Genomic DNA, 19,198 nt, shown 5'->3' with positions numbered 1-19,198 from the left:
CTAGCCTGGTGATACTGAAAGAAGAGGGAAAGGAAAAAGAGTAAGCATAATGCTTAGTAAGTTTCATATAAATAAATATACAACAAAAATCTCACCATTTATCATCATGCTTATAGCTCAAAGGTAAACACAACTTAACTTACTCATTATCATCTACTCGAGTCTCATTTTCTAAATTAAGCTCGTTACTCATGCTTATCATATAGGTACCTGTAACACTCACAACATGATCATCATTTCTTTATCAAAATTTAACTATAACTTTCACCATTGAACCATTTGGAATACTACTGGATATTCTATGAACTTTCAACATGGGATAAATTGCCGATGCCATGTCCCAGACATGGTCTTACACTGGCTCTCACATATGCATGCTGATGCATGTCCCAGACATGTCTTACACTAATACAAATCTTAGCCGATGCATGTCCCAAACACGTCTTACACTGGCTATCTCTGTCGAGGCCGATGCATGTCCCAAACATGTCTTACTCTAGCACTCATCTCTGTGCTGATGCCATGTCCCAGACATGGTCTTACACTGGCTCTCATAATGTGGCCAAAGCATGTCTCAGACATGTCTTACACTGGCGCACAACTCACCTAATGTCTTGGCGCGAATATCTAGTTCATATCCTAAGGTTTCAATGGGATATTTCTACTATCTCAAATATTACAAGGCATTCTCAACTTATAACTTAACAACTCGTACAATATCAATTCAATGACAATATGAATACAAGTATTTACAGTGTAGTTGTATCATTTACATACTCTAGCACTGGCTATCTCTGTCGAGGTCGATGCATGTCCCAAACATGTCTTACTCTAGCACTCATCTCTGTGCCGATGCCATGTCCCAGACATGGTCTTACACTGGCTCTCATAATGTGGCCAAAGCATGTCCCAGACATGTCTTACACTGGCGCACAACTCACCTAATGTCTTGGCACGAATATCTAGTTCATATCCTAAGGTTTCAATGGGATATTTCTACTATCTCAAATATTACAAGGCATTCTCAACTTATAACTTAACAACACGTACAATATCAATTCAATGACAATATGAATACAAGTATTTACAGTATAGTTATATCATTTACATACAACTTACCTCGATTTAAAAAAAGTTATTGACTAGTCGGCTTATTCAGATTGCTTGGCTTTGCCCTGGTCTAGGCTTGATTTTGGCAAATCTTGATCTATAATAACAATATGCATCCATTTAGTCACTAAACAAAAAAATAGGCATTCATAAATTCACAACTTTGGTAAAATGACCATTTTGCCCCTAAGCCTCGGCAAAATGACAATTTTACCCCTATGCTCGAAAATTAATTTTTATCAAATTTCTTCGTATTTCAAGCCTAGTTAAACTCTTTTTACTACTAGATCAATCCTAAATTCTCACTATTTCACACATTAACCACCTATTTTGCAACTTATGCAAAATAGTCCTTTTAGGTGTTTTCATGTTATCACCTTTCACAAAAGTTGTTTATAACACAACTAAGACTCATATTCCTCCATAAAAACTCAGAAAAAATTACAAATATTTTCATGGCAAAACCCTAAAATTTCCACCATGTTGCAAAATAGACCTCTCATTAGAAAGCCTATGCTTTAAGGAGTCCAAAAATGTAAAAATCATTAATAGAAACTTTCAAAATCACTTACTTGAGAGGCTTAATGTTGCTGAAATTTTAAAGCTTTCAAAAACCCCCTTATGGCTAGTAGAAATCGATGAAAGAGAAGAAAATAAAGAAGAAATGGCCTTTGTTTTGTTTAATATAAAACTAGTCAAAATTGATGACCTCACCCTCACCTAATTTTGACCTTCTCTTCAATTTGTCTCCCCATGGCCGGCCAAGCCAATGCACAAGGGTCTAATTGACCTTTAAATACTCCTAATTTCAATTCTCTAGCTACTTGGCACCATTGGATACTAAAATGTAACTTTTTCCTTTTATGCGATTTAGTCCTTTTTCGAAATCGGGCTTGAAAACATTAAAATTAACTCACCAAGTTTTTCATGCACTAATATAATCGTACCATAACCTCATGAAAATAATAAAAATAATTTTCTAACTTCAGATTTGTGGTTCCGAGACCACTGTTCCGACTAGGCCCTAAATCGGGTTGTTACACTAAGGGGGTTACTGACTTGGCCACACGCCCGTGTGCCAATCCGTGTGCCTCACACGGCTAGTAGTCATGCCCGTGTGTCTAAGCCGTGCCAAAACTGTAGGGTATACTGCCTTAATTCGAAAGGGTACCTCAGGGGTCATACGGCTGTGTACCAAGGCTATGTCTCACACATGGTCGAGCCATACGCCCGTGTGCTCGACCGTGTAGAGTGAAGTTAGGCTTGGTTTAAGCTACACTTCTCACCCCTATTCAAGCATACCTAAACAACACATTTCATACCAATTTCATGCATTAATAGGAAACCAATTCAACCAACTCAATCATATTACAAACCATTCAAAATATTAGCCAACTTACCACTCAATTTCACAACCAAAACTTATCTAAACAATGTATTAAAATCAACTTTCATAAATTTCAAATACATAACTTATTACTTTCTCTATTACCTTATACCATAAAATTAGCCATTTTGACACTTCATAACTAATCCATCACATATGCAATATACAAGCATCATATGAATTACCCATCAAACATATCATTTAGGCCAACATAAGAGGCTATACATACCAATATTTACAAGCCAAGTCTCATGGCTAATATTCATATCACAAAGCATACCAAAATGACACCAACCTATACATGTCATATACCATATATACAACTCTCAAAATGATACCAAAATAGGCGTTAGATAGTGTGATGACGTTCTTTGACGATCCCCGAGTCTGAGCTAGCTTTACATATATATCAAACACAGAGGGAGCATACAAAGTAAGGTTTTAAAGCTTAGTAAGCTAGTATGATAAAAACTAATATATATATACATAAACATTAGTAGTTTAAAATAACATACAAATTTTTCGGGATTTCTAACAAACCTTTCACCAACTTATTTTTTTTAACTTGTACATACCCGAAGTTTGCCGTTGCCTAATCAATGTCTTACAACCAAAGTATTGTTCTCGAAGTTTCACACACTCAGTGCCTTCACGGATCTATCACACACTAAGTGCCATCCTGGATGTCTCGCACACTAAGTGCCATCTTTAATAATTTGCACACTAAGTGCTATTTCTGGATGTTTCGCACACTAAGTGCCATCCTCAATAATTCACACACTAAGTGTCGTTTTCACAATCGATATACTATCCATCAATCTAGTAACCACAAATATACATATTAACCGTTCTCAAAGCATTAATTATATAAATAAATAATGCTCTTATAACATGCTAACTTACCTCGGGTTTGAAAATGGCGAGATAAGTTAATTAATCGATAACTTTGTCCTTCCCCCGATCTAATTTCGAATTCCTCTTTTCTTGATCTAAATGTATTCAAAATTAACTCATTTATTCATTAAATCATTCAATTTCACACAAAAACACATAAATGGGCATTTTTCACTTTAGCCCCTAACATTTCACATTTATTCAATTTAGTCCTTATTTCACAAATACACAAAATACACAAAATTTCATACTTCCCATGCTTGGCCGAATCCTCATATAGTCCATATAAATCCACGTATTTCATTATTTCTCATTTTAGTCCCTCAAAATATCATTTTCACAATTTAATCCAAATTACTCAAATTCATCAAAATCCAAAGACAAAACATGCTTATTTATCATCAAGCTTTCATATAACATCAATTATCATCACAAAGCTCACTAAAGCATCAATGGAATATTTCAAAATTACCATCAATTTCTTAAATTAAAGCATGGGTTTTATAAAACAAAAAGCAACGATCACAAAAACGTAAAAATCATCAAAAATCGAGTTAGGAAACACTTACCAGTTAAACATGCATTAGCCGAACCTCAAAGAACCAAAAATAGTTTCTTCTTCTTCAACATTCGGCTGAAACAAGGTAATTTGCATGCACTTTCTTTTGTTTTCTTTAATTTACTATATTTATTTCATGATTTACCATTTTAGCCTTTAGTTATAAATAATTAAAATTCACCTAACATGTCCATAATTGTCTACCATTAACATTAATGGTATAATTGACATGTAAGGACTCTCACTTTGCTAAACCATATCAATATAACACTTTTAACTTATAGAAGGTAACTTTTGCAACTTACGCGATTTAATCCTTTTCTCAAATTAACCACTTAAACGATAAAATTATCACACCAAAATTTCACACATATAAATTCACATATCATAAGCACGGAAAATAATATTAAAATATTTTTCTAACTCGGATTTTTGGTTCCGAAACCACTATTCCAACTACGGTCTAAATCGGGCTATTACACTAATACTCTGTTATGTTGAAATTTGTACTTAGTCCTTCTTAATTGGGTATAATTTGATTTTTTTTCTTTTATGATATTATTAGTAGGTCTAAATTGACAACATTATAATGCTTCATTTGATAGGAGTATTATTTTTTTAACACATTTTAATACATAAATTAACAATATACTTTTTTTTCATTTGGTAATTTTAGCCACTAAAAGGAAATTATTTTACTTATTTTGAAGATGTTTATTTTTACTAGATTTAGACTCATTCTTTTAATTTCAAGCTTGAATTTTACTAAATATTCTTTATGTTATGACAAGCTATTTTAATATTTATGTTATAATTAAGCTTCTCCATGTGTTCATGCATTAAATGTGTTGAACATTATAAATTAAATGAATGAAAGTGTAAGTATTAAGGTAGTAATTACAGCCTCTAGTAATTGCAAGAAGTTCTAACTATTTAGATGCATTTTTTTGATAGAGTGTAATTACATTATAATTACGTTTGTCATGTGGGTACTATAAATTGTAATTACACAACTATAAAATTTTAAATTTGAAAAAAATTATTAATTATTATAAAAATTATCAATAACACTTTAGGGAAACAAATTTCTCTAAAAAAGAAACAAAAATTAAAACCAAATCACCTTATGTAACATGTTAGACAAAAAGTTTTCGATATGATTATTAATAAAATTTATAAGGAAAACAAACATTTCATGCAATTTATCTAATTACTCTAAAAATCTATATTTGTTGGGCTATTTTGTTTCTAACATTAAACATACTAACAATAAATACTATGTAATTTAGTTAAAACCAATACAAATAAATTATAATAAATACTATGTAATTTAGTTAAATATCTAGTAGATAAAATATAGGTGACTAAATAGACAATCAAAACATTATTTTTCAAATCAGAAAATATTAATGCTTTTTATTCTTTTTTTTTAAAAAAAAAGACATAAGTTTTTTTAGTTTTATAATTGCTAACATTAAAATGGCATCATTTGAGTGAGAATGTGAATTTCTTTTATTGTTATTCAATAACTTAATCAATATCATTGTGAAATTCAATCAATCACATTCAATTTGTTGATGTATGGAATCAACAAAGAGGAATCACGGAAGAGGAAGTGGTGATGTTGATGGAGGTTAGTTCACTCTATCTGGGCAGAGAGCCGGAAAGTAGAGAGAATGAGAGTGGTGAAGGAGAAAGCTGGGAGTTAAGTGGCAAAGTGTAGGGCTGTAGGCTAATATGCTGAAGAGTCGATAATTTCTTCATCATTTTGGGGGTTATTTATAAGCAATGTCTTGTGTTAGGTAGCATTAATATGGCGAACCCATCGTCAAACCATTATTATTGGACATGTGGGGCAAATTTCCTCGATGGGATAAGGATGCATGTAATGGGACATATTCTTATCATTCCTTCTAATTTGAAGTACAAAGTAGTTAAGTCCATATAGGGTTTGATGACTAGAAGGATCACGTTTTTAATAGAAGGCCGAGTGCTTGGAGGAACGAGTGGTGGCTACATTCTAGGGAGCAAGTGGTTAGCTTCCTTGAATAGCTACCTCCCATCTAATCTGGTAGAGTATGTTCTTGAGGTGGCCTTTCGTGCTGCCATGTGACTTCAATCGACGAGGGAGTATAACACAATTAATAATGATTTATGTATCAATTGAATGCATTAGATTATTTTAAAAATTCACACCATTAACAATATTATAATAACATTTTTAAAAGTAAATGGATTAAATTATGTCAAATTAAGATATTTTGAATCTTAAATTTTCACATAATAAAAAAAATAAAAAAATAACTAGTCCTCTATCTATTGTTTAATAATAAATTCTCAATAATAATAGTAAAAATAAATTTGTTAAATAAAACCTTTTAAAAGAATAATTTTGTTAAATAAAAAAGACTTAATTCTTAATTTGGCCCCCAAATTGTACTAATTTTTCCACTTTGGTACTTAAACTTTTATTCATCTCAGTTTGGTACTTCAACTATCACCCATTACCCAAATTAGCCCATGGGGTTTAAAAAAAATCAAGACTACCATGTGACGCTATTAGAATGTGCAATGTCCAACTTCTTTTTATTTTTAAATATTATATACATTATATTGATTAAAAAGTAAAAAATATATATACTATATAAATAATTCAAAAAAATTTAAAACTAAAAAAATAAAAAATCTATAAAATTCTAAAATATATAAATGTAAATTTTAAAAAGTCAAAATAATATATAAAAATTTAAAATTTTATAAAAATATTTTTAAAAAATTCAAATAAAACTAAAATTTATATATTCTAGAAATTTTGTAATAAATTTTAATTTTTTTCAAAAAGTGGAATTTCTAAAAATTCAAAACAATAAATCAAAATTTCAAAAATAGAAAAGGTTCAACGAAAATATAGAAATTGAAAAAGTTAAACATTAAAAATTGAAAAAAAATCAAAACATATAGATATTTAAAAAATTTAAAAATTGCTATTTTTTTAAAAATTGATATTTTTGAAAAATATTTAAAATTTAAAGGAATGGCCCGTCAACGCTTGGTCAATGTTTGTCAACAAATGGTCAATATCGATCAATAATAGGTCAAAGTCAAAGTTTTTAAAAATATTTATTCTACTTTTAATTTAAATTTAATGTTTTTAAAATAATCCTGAATACCACATTGCGCATTTTAATTGGCATGATTTAGTTTCGTTCCAAAAACAAAAAATGGACTGAACCAGGTAATGGAATGATAATTTAAATACTAAACTGAAATTAAAAAAAATTTAGGTACCAAAATGAGAAAATATGTATAGTTAGGGGCCAAATTGAGCATTAAGCCAATAAAAAATAAAAAAAGTTCGGCCGAGAAGAACGACCTGAAACGTTGCCGTTGCAGTTAAATCCCACGCTTGCTTAAATTAAAACCCAACTCTCGAGAGTCCAATAAAGAATCTAGGGCAACAGCAGATTGTTTCATCTGATCTGAAACTCCGTCGCCCACTTCCCAAACAAAGCAAATCGATGGCGCCGCCTCCTGGACCATACTCCGGCACCAGCACTCTTGCTCTCGTATTTTCTTTTCTTTGTTTATTTGCTTAGATCGAATTGAGCAAAAAGAATTAATTGCATTTGTAGATAACAGATCCCAGTTTTCTTCTTTACCAGAAAGATCATATATTTTTTAGTTGATTCGTTATTATTTATGTAATAGGTGGCTCGTGCATCTGCTTTGTCTTTTGGACTCGTTTATGGTAGCATTAAGCTCAAGTATCTCAAGGTCTTTTAATTTACTGCTTTTAGTTTAGATTTATTTCATTTTTTTTAAATTCAATTTTGTTTTCTCTTGGTTTGATTTTAAATTTTTATTTTTGATGGAAATTGTTAATTTTGACCTGTTTTTTTTTTCTCGTACGGGAAAAAGGGTGTTGGTCATTGTAGCTGCTTATAAGAGGCATTCTTGTCATTTTTGTTTGTTTGATGTTTTAAGGCTATTATTATAATGGCAATCTCATGTATTGCTTTACTAGAAATATCAGGAACAATTTTTAGTAGATAAACTCTGCTGGGAAACAATTATTGTTTGATGGAAATTGTTGTTTTGGGAACAATTTGTGAATCGGGTTTCCTGCTCTTAACCTTGTTTTGGAACATCACGGATAGAGTATTTTTAAATTGCGATATTAGGAATGTACATAATGGTGTGTTAAAATCCTAACATCTATTGCTTCTAAAAATTTGTTTTTGAGAGTGTGGTCTACATTCTAATTCCTTCCCTTGGATGCATAAGATGCTTTATCGAGTTTGGACATTTCACTTAAGGCAACATTTTGATATTTGATAGGGAATGGGTTTGATCTTAGAGATCCAAAATGTGTTACATGAATGGTGGTTTCCTGTTTTTATTTCTGAGATATTTTGAGAGTAATCTTCTGCCTTTGTTTCAGAGGCATGCTTTTACTTATTGCTTTGCTTTTTACTCTCAGGCCAAGGCAAGGTCTCAAAGGAAAGCTGAAGCAAAGGCTCACCACTGAAGCAGGGGTGGTTTTTGTTCATAGTTGGTTTGCATGAGTGAATTGAGTTTGGTGTAGGAATAAAGCATAAAAATAGTATTGTACCAGATTTTCATTTCGGCTTAAAGCTTCTATGGACAATGACATTCTTGTCCCCAAATTTTTTTAGTATTACGAACTCGGCACTTCAAGTATTAGTTTTTCGGTTGGCAATGGCACTACCGATGTTTAGTGTCTTTAGTTAATGGGAAAGATGTTGGATGATTATATGCTTCCATGTTCAATGTAATAATTCTCACTTTTTGGCTCCCAAGCATTGTCTTCCTGCACCAGTAGTTCTTAGTTGATCCTGCGTTTATTACCAACAAAAGTGGCATAGCAATCAAAGCATTCCTGCGTTATAATTTCATTAATTATATCGAATGATCCAGATTTTGTTCAATTCTAGGTGAGGTATATAAAGCATCTCTTGCTAGGTGAGGTACCCAATTCCTTTATGGATGTGATACAAGCTGTGTTCCTCTGACTGGGTATGAATGTTGTATATCAACCTGTATATCATATGGCATGGTTAGACTATTCTAAGCTTTGCCATGCGTTTAGCAGTCATATCTCCAGTTCATGTGTCATACACTAGTGTCAAACATGTATACTTTAATAAATCTCTGTATTCAGGTGTTAGACAAGAATGCGTCAAGGATGAAAGTCCGAGGTTAGAAGACCAGTTTGGTTTTTGTGAGTTGTTGCAACTCTTTTAATCTAGTTTCTAATTCCTGTCAGAACATTGGCGTAAATCAGTATTTCTCACCATTCTTGAACCTTTTAAAGATTGTCTAGTTTCAAAATTCGTATGGCCTTCCAACATTGGTTGGCTTGCAATTCCTGGTATCAATATCTCATGTAAAGGCAGGAAGTGTTTCGTCTTTACTATAAATCCTAGCCCATCACAAAGGCATGGAAAGAACTAATCGTTGAGCAGAAACATATTTACATAGCAACTTCATGAAAATTATCAGTTTCAAGTACTCTTAGCAATTAGCATCCGGAATTCTCAATCTAGACTACCATTCAGCGTTTATAAATTGATCATTATATGATGTATATTGCACAAGAATGAAAAAGTGAAACCAACAAGGCCAAATTTTTTATAGAGATTCAGCTAGCATGGAGGCACCGAATGAGAAGACTTGTTTGGAAATTCTACACTGCAATACATTAATAAATGCTTCAAACAAGTAATCATTCATAAACCAACAGCTAAGCAGTTATGCAAAATGGAAAACATGCCTTAGAGATGCTGTTGAATGTCAAGTATTTTGTGCAATCTCAAAATATGTGGATATTCTGAGATGACCGTAATCATCTTATCATGTACCCCACCGTTAATCACTGCCAATCTCCATGTCTCAGGGACACCATTCTCAAGTCTAAGCACTTTTAAGTTTCCAACTTTCAGCATAACAAGGATGAGGTTTTCAAAATCCTATCATGAACCAACCATATTTTACCGAAAATGACTTGAATTGTACATTCACCTTCCAGTCATAAGGTTTTATGCTATATACCCTTAGACTAGTAAACTAAGAATCAAGTAAGAGAGCCTGGGTTCAAGGAAAGAGATCAACCTCCAACACCATTGAACAAAGCATAACTAAATTCCCAAGGAGAAACAAACCTGCAAAAATGTTACTACAACTACTTCATTCAGCCCTGAAGAAATGCTGAGAGAAAGCAAGGTGACTACTTTACGTAAATAATATCTTCATCAGGGTCATCACTCTCCCAGTCCCTGTCATCTTGAGCCGAAACAGATGATTCAGCTTCTTCTTCATAATCTTCATCTGCCAAAGTCTTTTTCTCCGCCTTTATTTTATCTAATATGGCAATTACCTGAAACAGGTCATCAAATCCGATCAGCTGAGGAGAGAAATGTGCTGAACCCACATTTTTACAGCAACAAACAAAAGGTTGCAAGCACTTACCCTGCTTCCCCTCTCCAGAGATTCATCTTCGATAAAACGTATCTCTGGCGTAAGCCGCAACTTCATACGCTTCCCCAGCTCACTTCTAACATATTTAGCTTTTGACTTCAATCCGGCAAGCGCAATCTCCTTCCCTCTCTCATCACCAAAACAGATACATACACTTTAACAACCTACTACCATGGACCAATAAAAAGAAACACATGAATTATTAGATGGCAATATTTTATACTAATTTGATGTGTTTGGATTGGCTAGTTCAAGTGGTACATCCTTGCACTCATGAACTCTATATCCTAGGCTCCCTGCTTTTGTCCCCAAAATGGACAATGATGCTCTAACAACCCTAATAAGTTGTGATTACATTTCCTTTGAATCAACGCCTACACGCATTTAGAAAATTTTCAAAGAAACATCAGCCACTAAAGCCAATCCTATATTCTTACATTCTTGACATTTCCCCCTTTTTCAAATTCAGAACCCTACAAATTAATATTTCTAATTCACATATATGCCAAAGGGTACCTGTAAATCAGCTGAAACTTCAACATCACTTATGGTAGTAAGGGAAGAGAGGTAGCGGTCGGCTCCTAAGGCGGCTTCAGGCAATATAGCGTATTGCAACACTTTGTCAGTTAAGAGCATGTCCGAAAGCTCTCTCCTTATCTGTTTCGATACCATTTTAACTCTCCTAGGATTGGCCATGCACTTTACGGTCGCGCCTGTTGTTGGATTGGAGCGTAGGTGAATATGGGCCGTTGGTTTAGGGGAGGGGAAAGAACATCTGAGATGGACGGTTGTAATTGGAACGTGATAGTGGAGGAGTAGGTGGGGCATTGCTGCAGCCGAATATTTGGGGGTCTCTCTTCTGGTTCTTGAGAGATTTGGGAAGAAAGAAGGGAAGGAAACTAAGGAAATATCCTTTCATATAGATATGAAGGGTTTTAGGGCCAATTTAAGTTTTTATTTCATAACCCAAGGAAGATAGAACATCACGAGTTTTTTTTTAGGTGTAAACACCTTTTAGCTCCTATCAATTTTAAAAATCAACAAATTAGTCCTTCTAAGAAAAGCAATTTATCAAAAGTGGATAAATAAGAATAAGGTTGAATTGAATATTGAAAATTATATCATATTTTAAAAAAAATCTAAAAATCCAAAAAAGGTTCAATAATTATTTCTAAAATTTCAAAAAAAATTCATTAAAAAAATTACAAAATACTTAAAATATTTTAAAAAAGTCAAAAAATAAATATTTTTAAAATTTTAAAAAACTAAAAATAAAAAAATATTAAAAAATTCAGAAACGAAATTTCAAAAATGTATAAAAAGTATTTATAAAACTCAATAGAATTTTAAAAAATAAAAATGCTATAGTATTAAAAAATTCTAAGAAATCATAAATAATAAAAATTCCAAAATTCCAAAATTTTGAAAAAAAGTTAAAGAATCAATAAAAGAAATAAATTGATAATTTTTTAAATTAAAATGATTAACATTTAAAAGTGATACCTTCTAGCCACCTTGGAATATTGATGGACATGGAAGATAAATAAAAAGAATACCATTTTACGAAACAGTGTAATTTTTTTTTTGCACTTTTTACAATTTTTTTATTTTTTAGATTTAGAATATTTTTTGGGATTGTAAAATTATTTTTTTTCTATTTTTGAATATTATGTTGAATATTTGGTTTTTTTTTCTAAACTTTGGAAATTTTATTAATTTTTTGAATTTTTAAAATAATTTTTAAAGTTTTTTTAGTTTTAGTTTTTAATTCTTTGAAAATTATACTGAAATTGCGAGAAATATTAAAATAATTTTTTGAATATTATATAATTTTTTTATCATTTATTTTTTAAACATAAATTAATAATAAATTGGCACTTATCATGAATTAACGAAAACAATTAATTCTGTCATTGTTGGTTAAGGAATGTTTCTATTTTTTTTTATACAATGCGTAGAAATATTTATAACCCTTCCCAACTTTTAAATAGAAGAATAAAACGTGCTTAAACATTTGATTTCATGTCTTTCTACATTGACAATAATACTAATACGAACTAAGTTAAAACTCAATTGCATGATAAAATATTAACAAATAAAATAAAAGAGTATTTCTTTATATTGCACACTGTTAACATACTACTTTAAACAATAATTTTAATATTTTTAGAATAAATGTTAAGAATGATTTGAACTCAAATTATATTATTCTATAATTATTTTAATACTTCTAGAATAATATAATTAAAAAATATAGAAAATTATTTTATACGAAATTGGAATATTTTCCTTTTTATTGCACAACTCTTAACAATAAAGGCTATAAACTTTCAATTAGTTGATAGGTAGAGGGAAGATCAATTTATAAAAATTAAATTTTTGATTTGTATAAACCACATGTGTCTTCATTTGTTTTATGATATGAGTATAGTCTTATTTGGGTCGGGATGATATTCAGGTTATAATGATCAACTTTAAATTCATAATGTGGATCAAGTAACTAAATGAACATCTACCATGGTCTGTTTGTTTAAAAAAAAAAGATTTTTTTCAAAAACAATTTCTAAAAATTGAATTATTAATTTTTTTTTAAAAAAAAATTTGATAATTTTTAGTATTTAAATAAATTTGCTGTGATAAATTTTAAGTGTAATAATGAAAATTTGATTGGGCAGGTCTACAAATAATATATTTAACGAAATAAGTGGAGAAGAAAAGAAAAGAAAGAAAATGCAAATTATTTGGAGTTTAACTCTAACTAAGAAAACATATTTTCATGTTAAAATGAGAAAATCTTTCAAATATTCATCCCATCTTCCTCTCTACTATTGCCTACAATTACATCAAACGAAACAAGGCAGGCATGACTTATGATCATACGTCTCCACCTTGCCCTTAATCCTACAATCTTAAAGTAATAAGTCATATTGCAAATAGAAGCAGTAGCATCAGAATTAAATACAAATTTGATTTGAAATATACAAAAACATAAATTCCTTTTCGAACAAACCTTTGCATTTTTAACAATCTTTCTAATAGTTCCATTCTTTCTTAGAAAAGTGACATTTAAATTTGTAGCATGTTAATATTGAAGTTACTTCCTTTTTGACTCTTTAATTTTGGTTTCATCCTAAACAACCTTACTAACTATTTCATTATCATCTCACTTATCTTATAATTAATTTGATATTATCCAAACTTTGGACACAATAAATTTAAAATGAATTTGCACTAAAAAAGAGTTATGCACCATCTTCCTCAAATTTTATAACTTTCTTGCAATATTAGTCATCTACATAATATGTTCTTACATTCCCCACAATAGGTAATGTGGGCTAAGCCCCTAAAAAAATTAAATATTTTCATTAGACCCTTCAAACTTTTAAAAATTTTAATTAACCTCCTAAAACTTGGAATCTCTCATTAAACTTTTTAAAAATTTTAACTAGATGCTTTTAATATTTTATTCACTCGTTAAGCTTTTAAAAATTTGAAAATTTTTAATTAGACTTACAAATTTTAAATTTTTTTTTGAACATTCTCATTAAATCCTCCAAATATTTTAAAAATTTTAATTAAGCCCCCAAATCTTAAAATCAAGATCCAACCCTGCCCCTAAATCATCAAACTTCATAATCATGTGTTAGGCCATTAAAGTACCCTCCTCCGATCTCTCGTCTCTTTTTCGCAAATGATCTTATCCTTTTTTTTAAGGCTACTTTAGAACAAGCCAAAGTGATTTTTGATATTATCCAAGAGGTTTTTTTTTTCCTGGACACAGAGTGAATGCTAGAAAGTACCAAATTTATTGTTCCCCAAACATGACCGAGTGTAGGGAAATGCAAATTAGGTCCAAGTTGGGGTTCAAAGTAGTGGAGGATGTAGAGAAATATCTTGGGATACCCTTATTTCACTCCTTATTTCACTAAAGGGTAACCAAGCAGACATATCGGTTAATGATGGATGAAGTTGATAAATGGTTTAATGGGTAGGATGGTGGAGTTACCTTGGCGAGGTCGATCCTCTTAGTTATTCCCAATTATTTCATGCAGTTGCCTTGAATTCCGGTGGACATCTGTTGAGAAATTGCAAAGATAATAAGGAATTTTGTTAAAAGGTTGTACAAATGAGCATCGAAAGATTCAGCTAGTTGGTTGGGAAACTTGTTGACAGCTCGCAAACTTAGGGAACAAAATGTAGCTAAAATTAGGCTTTAATAGGAATGCTTTTTGGGTTCAAGTTTTGAAAAAGTATAAACTGGGCACAGGGTGTCCTGATGATAGTGTATAGATCTCTTTCTTTACGACAACATTGATTGGCTACGAGATGGGTGGTGTCAAATTTGCTTGGGAGTCTGGCTTTCCACATGTTGGCAATCGGCATGTTAATCAGCGCTGGATGAAGGAGGTGTGTAATAGTGAACGGTAAGCTGGATTATCCCATATATTTAGAGATGCTAATAAGGTTAGCAAACATGTACTGAAGCATTATCAGGAAAAAAGATTATCCCATATATTTGCACTACTCCTCCATATCTGTAAATTTATATCAATGGTTACTCAGAATGATTGAGTTAAGTCTTTTATCTTCAAAAGTTTTGGTGCTTACTTAATCCCTCCCAAAATTTTCGCTCTTTTTACTTTTTTTAATGGATAGTGGGATTCCTTTATTATGATTGAAATCATTCTTCAAAATTTTATAAAATTGAGATCTGATTTACTAATAAAGCTGTTTAGAACTTAAAAAAAAAAAGATAATAATAAAAAATCTCAACTATATGTTGATGGTCTTAACCTCCGAGTTAGGTGAAAAATGAGATGTGCAGCAAAGACAAAGTGGAAGCTAACCTGAAAAGATTCAACTGGTTTTAGTTTAATATAGTAAAACTGAAAGTTGCCTTTGCTTCACCCTTCAACCAAACATCATTCCACGCTTCTTCTGCTAATTTTATTTGTCTATAGAAACAGATACCCATAGAATAAGTTTGAAATAAAAGCAGGCCCCAGCATATATTCCCTAAATCTTGGATTATTGCTTATTTTAATCAGGATTACTGCCTTAAAACAAAAGCTAGCGAGGGAGACAAAACATGAAACGGCCACAGCATGTTTTCTTTATAATTGCCTTCTTTTCATCATAGTTTTTTTTTGGGGGGGGGGGCGTAGATGATGAACATTGTTGTTTGCTCATAATTCATATAAATATCATCTTGTAGCTAGCACAGGCAACCAGTTATGATTTAATTAATTAACTCTATATATATTGTTAGTGGAAAATAATGTAGTTGCATGGAGGAGGTTAGTAGTAGGATTTTGACATGATACAAGGTTTTTGTATTTTAAAGACACACAGAATCTAATCCAATCATATCATTATAACTATCAACCAAATGTCAAAAAGGGTTACAATACTTAAAATAAAAAATAAAAAAATCTCATATTAGTTCACTTTTTAAAAAGTTCTCTGCTTTTTTTTTATTAAATATCAAGTATTTATTTATTTTGTTTCATCTTCCCTTTAAACTTGTTTTTTTTATATTAATAACTTATTTAAGGCTAAGTTAAAAATTAAAAGTTTGTTTTATTTATATAAAAGTAATTAGAATATTTTTTTTCACTTTATTTATTCCTTGTATATTTTTCTCTACTTCTCATGCAATTTTTATTAAAATTAATATAAAAAAATATGTACAATAAAAAACTCGGGATCATGAGCAAAATTAGGAAAGTCTCTTTTTACATTTTTAATTATATACTCCTACTAATATATTTTTCTTTCTTTTATTAATTTAGCTCATATTTTTTTTATAAACTACCAAGTTTATTAAATTATTAATGAGTTTATATTTTGGTCACTTAACTTCAAAAAGCTAAAATTGATTACTGAAATTTTCAAAAGTTTTGGTTTAAGTCATTAAATTATTTGGAAGATTTTATTCAAGTCACCGGATTATTAAGTATTTTTCTTTTTAAAAGTCTAACTAGTAAGTTTCAAGCGATAGTTCCACAATCGATACGGTGGATCAATACGCTCGACAAGTATAATAACATACATTAACTCTAAGTTAATTTGACAGTCAATGTTGAAAATTAGAGAAGAAAACTGTTTGAATTTTGCTTCACAAATTAGCAACATTAAAAATTGTTTCATGAAAAAAAATTAAACTATAAAAGAGAAAGGGAATGAGATGTTTCGATTGGTGTAGACAATGTGATAAAAAAAAAGTCATATAACAACAATTTTAATAGCCTAACAACTTAAATGATCAAAATATAAATTTACCTTAAATTTAATTTATCAATTTCTTTTCAATTCAATTGAAGTCCACACAAACGCTATGAAGATTAATAATTATTTCTCAATTAAATTTTAAATCAGAAATTTAAATAATAATATAAATAGATAATGCACCACTATCAAGAAACTAACTAAACACTAAAGAAATTATGCTTTAATGAATTAAAAAATGGATTAAAGCTAGCTAAAGTCCCATTACCTTACTGTGGATCACATGGCCATGATACCCATGGAAACAGCAGACACAATCTCGTAATTATCTCAAAGTCCAAGGGCAATATCTCTTATCCTTGACCTTATAATACCTCCCTCCGCCCTAAACTTTTAACTCACAAGTAAATTTTATTTTTTCTCACGCCACCGAAGACTTCCTTCTTCTACTGCACTTTTTTTCTTTCTCTCACTTTCTCGGAAAGTATTCTCTTTTCCTTTTAACGTTCCTTGCTCATTTTCTGTCACTTCCTTGGGAAAAGAATGTATCACGGAATGGGAAAATGCCAGAAAATTCGTCAGATAGTTCGGATCCGACAAATGCTGAAGCAGTGGCGAAGGAATGCCCGGATAACGGCCAACAACAACAATAACGGACACGCGCCGTCAGATGTTCCTGCTGGACACGTGGCGGTCTGCGTGGGCACCAGTCTCAGGAGATTTATCGTACGCGCGACGTACCTTAACCACCCCATGTTCAGAAAACTCCTGGTACAAACTGAAGAGGAGTACGGTTTCAACAACGTTGGACCGTTAACCATCCCATGCGACGAGTCGTTGTTCGAGGAGATTCTCCGAGCCGTATCCCGATCCGACTCGGGCCGGTTCTCCACATTCGAGGTTCTTCAGAGATGCTGCCAAGTCGGCATGAAGAATAAACTCGGGGGTTTAGGCGAATCTCGACCGTTGCTTCATGGGGTCGCCGATAAATCAGTGTACTAAAAGCTAATGCAAGCATATAATAAAAACGACAGATCCTCCTTGGTTGACTCAACCAGAGTTGGAAGCGCTAACAGTTTTACTGAGTTGATTAGGTTTCATTATGATTTATTAGAGTGATTAGTGGGTAATTTTGAAGTTCTTTTCCTTACAATGATTATGAAGGAGATGGCAAAGAGGGATTGTTTTTACCGAGTCATCCCGAGTGGAAAAGAGTGACGAAGCTTAAGCATAATTTATTTATTATTTCCATATTGTAAATCCAATGACTTTGAGTTATTATTTTTTGAAATTTTAGAGATATTATATATAATTTGTTTTTTTTTAATTTTTATTTTTTTGTGAGAGAATATAATATAAATTGTAATTTATATGAGCATTGCAATTTTTTTTAAAATTTTTTTTATAGTTTCACTTATATAAAGCTACAAGGTATACATTATAATTGCAAATGATGGGTTGAACCTTTTAGCATTGCAATTTTAGATACCCACAATGCAATTATCATTAAAAGAGGTTAAGAGAATAATACTTTAAAATGGAACCACAATGCTTAAGAATAAATAATTTTTGATTCAATTAAAATAAATTTATAATTAGTAAGAATATACAAAATTTATCAAACTTGCCTGGTGAAAATTTCAAAATTAAATGGTTAAGATCCTTGGTGTTTGAAATTGAAGTTGGATAATGATGATGTATATTGACAAAAGGAAATTTAGTAATGGTACGAGATGCTAAATGTTGTTTTCCATTATAGTAAAAAGTAAAAATTGAAATGCTCAGACAGACGTAACTTTCTAATCCTATAGTGGAACCTTTATAAAGGGAAGATAAGATTAATGTATTAATTAGCTGATGAAAAAGTGTGGAAAAAGAAAAAAAGTGATGATAAGGAAAATGAAATTTGATATTATTACTTTTTCTAATAATCATGGAAATAGCAATGTGATTCATCCAATTACAATTATGCTATTTGGGTGGTTAGGTTATTCATCAAATCACCCTGCCTTTTTGTTACAACATGGAATGAAAGGTATCACGATTTACATGTAAAGGCTGTAAGGAGTCGTTGTAATGGGTGTGATTTATATCCAATTTGTGCTCACAGTCGTTAATCTTGGTACATGATACCCTTCATCAGAGTGGCTTTAATAGATATATCCAAGCTTGAGGTGGGCTCCCTTTCATGATGACTTATGTTGGGTTAGATCAAAATGGGTTTGATTTGACCTTGTAACATGAGGAGTGGGCTGGATGTAATTGCTTTCGGGGTTGATAAACTTGCAGCGTTACAATCATTAAATGAAATTGGATTTGACATGACAAATCCCTTGATGACACTTTGGCATCGCCTATCAAGTTATCTGTGCTGGCATGTCATCTTGGAAGTGTTGTGGCATAAAGGGTGCCGTTGTGTAAATATATAACAATTGTCCCTCTTGATCCGTCATAATTTGATATATCAAATTAGGCTCTTCATTATACTAGATGAGCCTATGTTCAAGCAATTTAAGTGTACT

The 19,198-nt window shown here is 31.3% G+C and overlaps 3 protein-coding genes across 3 annotated transcripts; 2 read left to right on the top strand and 1 right to left on the bottom strand.

Moving 5' to 3' along the window:
- The first annotated feature begins 7,291 nt into the window (after window positions 1–7,291).
- On the top strand, window positions 7,292–8,770 carry LOC107903714 (uncharacterized). Its single transcript, XM_016829859.2, has 3 exons — window positions 7,292–7,516; window positions 7,659–7,724; window positions 8,431–8,770. The coding sequence occupies exons 1-3, from the start codon at window positions 7,469–7,471 to the stop codon at window positions 8,476–8,478; spliced, it is 162 nt and encodes a 53-aa protein (XP_016685348.1). The 5' UTR covers window positions 7,292–7,468; the 3' UTR covers window positions 8,479–8,770.
- A 1,159-nt stretch (window positions 8,771–9,929) lies between these two features.
- On the bottom strand, window positions 9,930–11,381 carry LOC107903713 (probable ribosome-binding factor A, chloroplastic). The gene is given in 4 exon segments (XM_016829858.2): window positions 9,930–10,347; window positions 10,440–10,591; window positions 10,594–10,612; window positions 10,965–11,381. Coding segments are annotated over 4 exon segments (633 nt in total). The 5' UTR covers window positions 11,277–11,381; the 3' UTR covers window positions 9,930–10,197.
- A 5,655-nt stretch (window positions 11,382–17,036) lies between these two features.
- LOC107903712 (auxin-induced protein 6B) lies at window positions 17,037–17,981 on the top strand. The gene has a single exon (XM_016829857.2). It carries the CDS (start codon window positions 17,220–17,222, stop codon window positions 17,676–17,678), a length of 459 nt encoding a protein of 152 aa, XP_016685346.1. The 5' UTR covers window positions 17,037–17,219; the 3' UTR covers window positions 17,679–17,981.
- Window positions 17,982–19,198: the final 1,217 nt, after the last annotated feature.

This window comes from Gossypium hirsutum, chromosome A13 (genome assembly GCF_007990345.1).
Source record: "Gossypium hirsutum isolate 1008001.06 chromosome A13, Gossypium_hirsutum_v2.1, whole genome shotgun sequence".
Classification (NCBI taxonomy): domain Eukaryota; kingdom Viridiplantae; phylum Streptophyta; class Magnoliopsida; order Malvales; family Malvaceae; genus Gossypium; species Gossypium hirsutum.
Note: the sequence above shows the minus strand (reverse complement) of the source record. Positions and strands in the feature narration are given on the sequence as shown.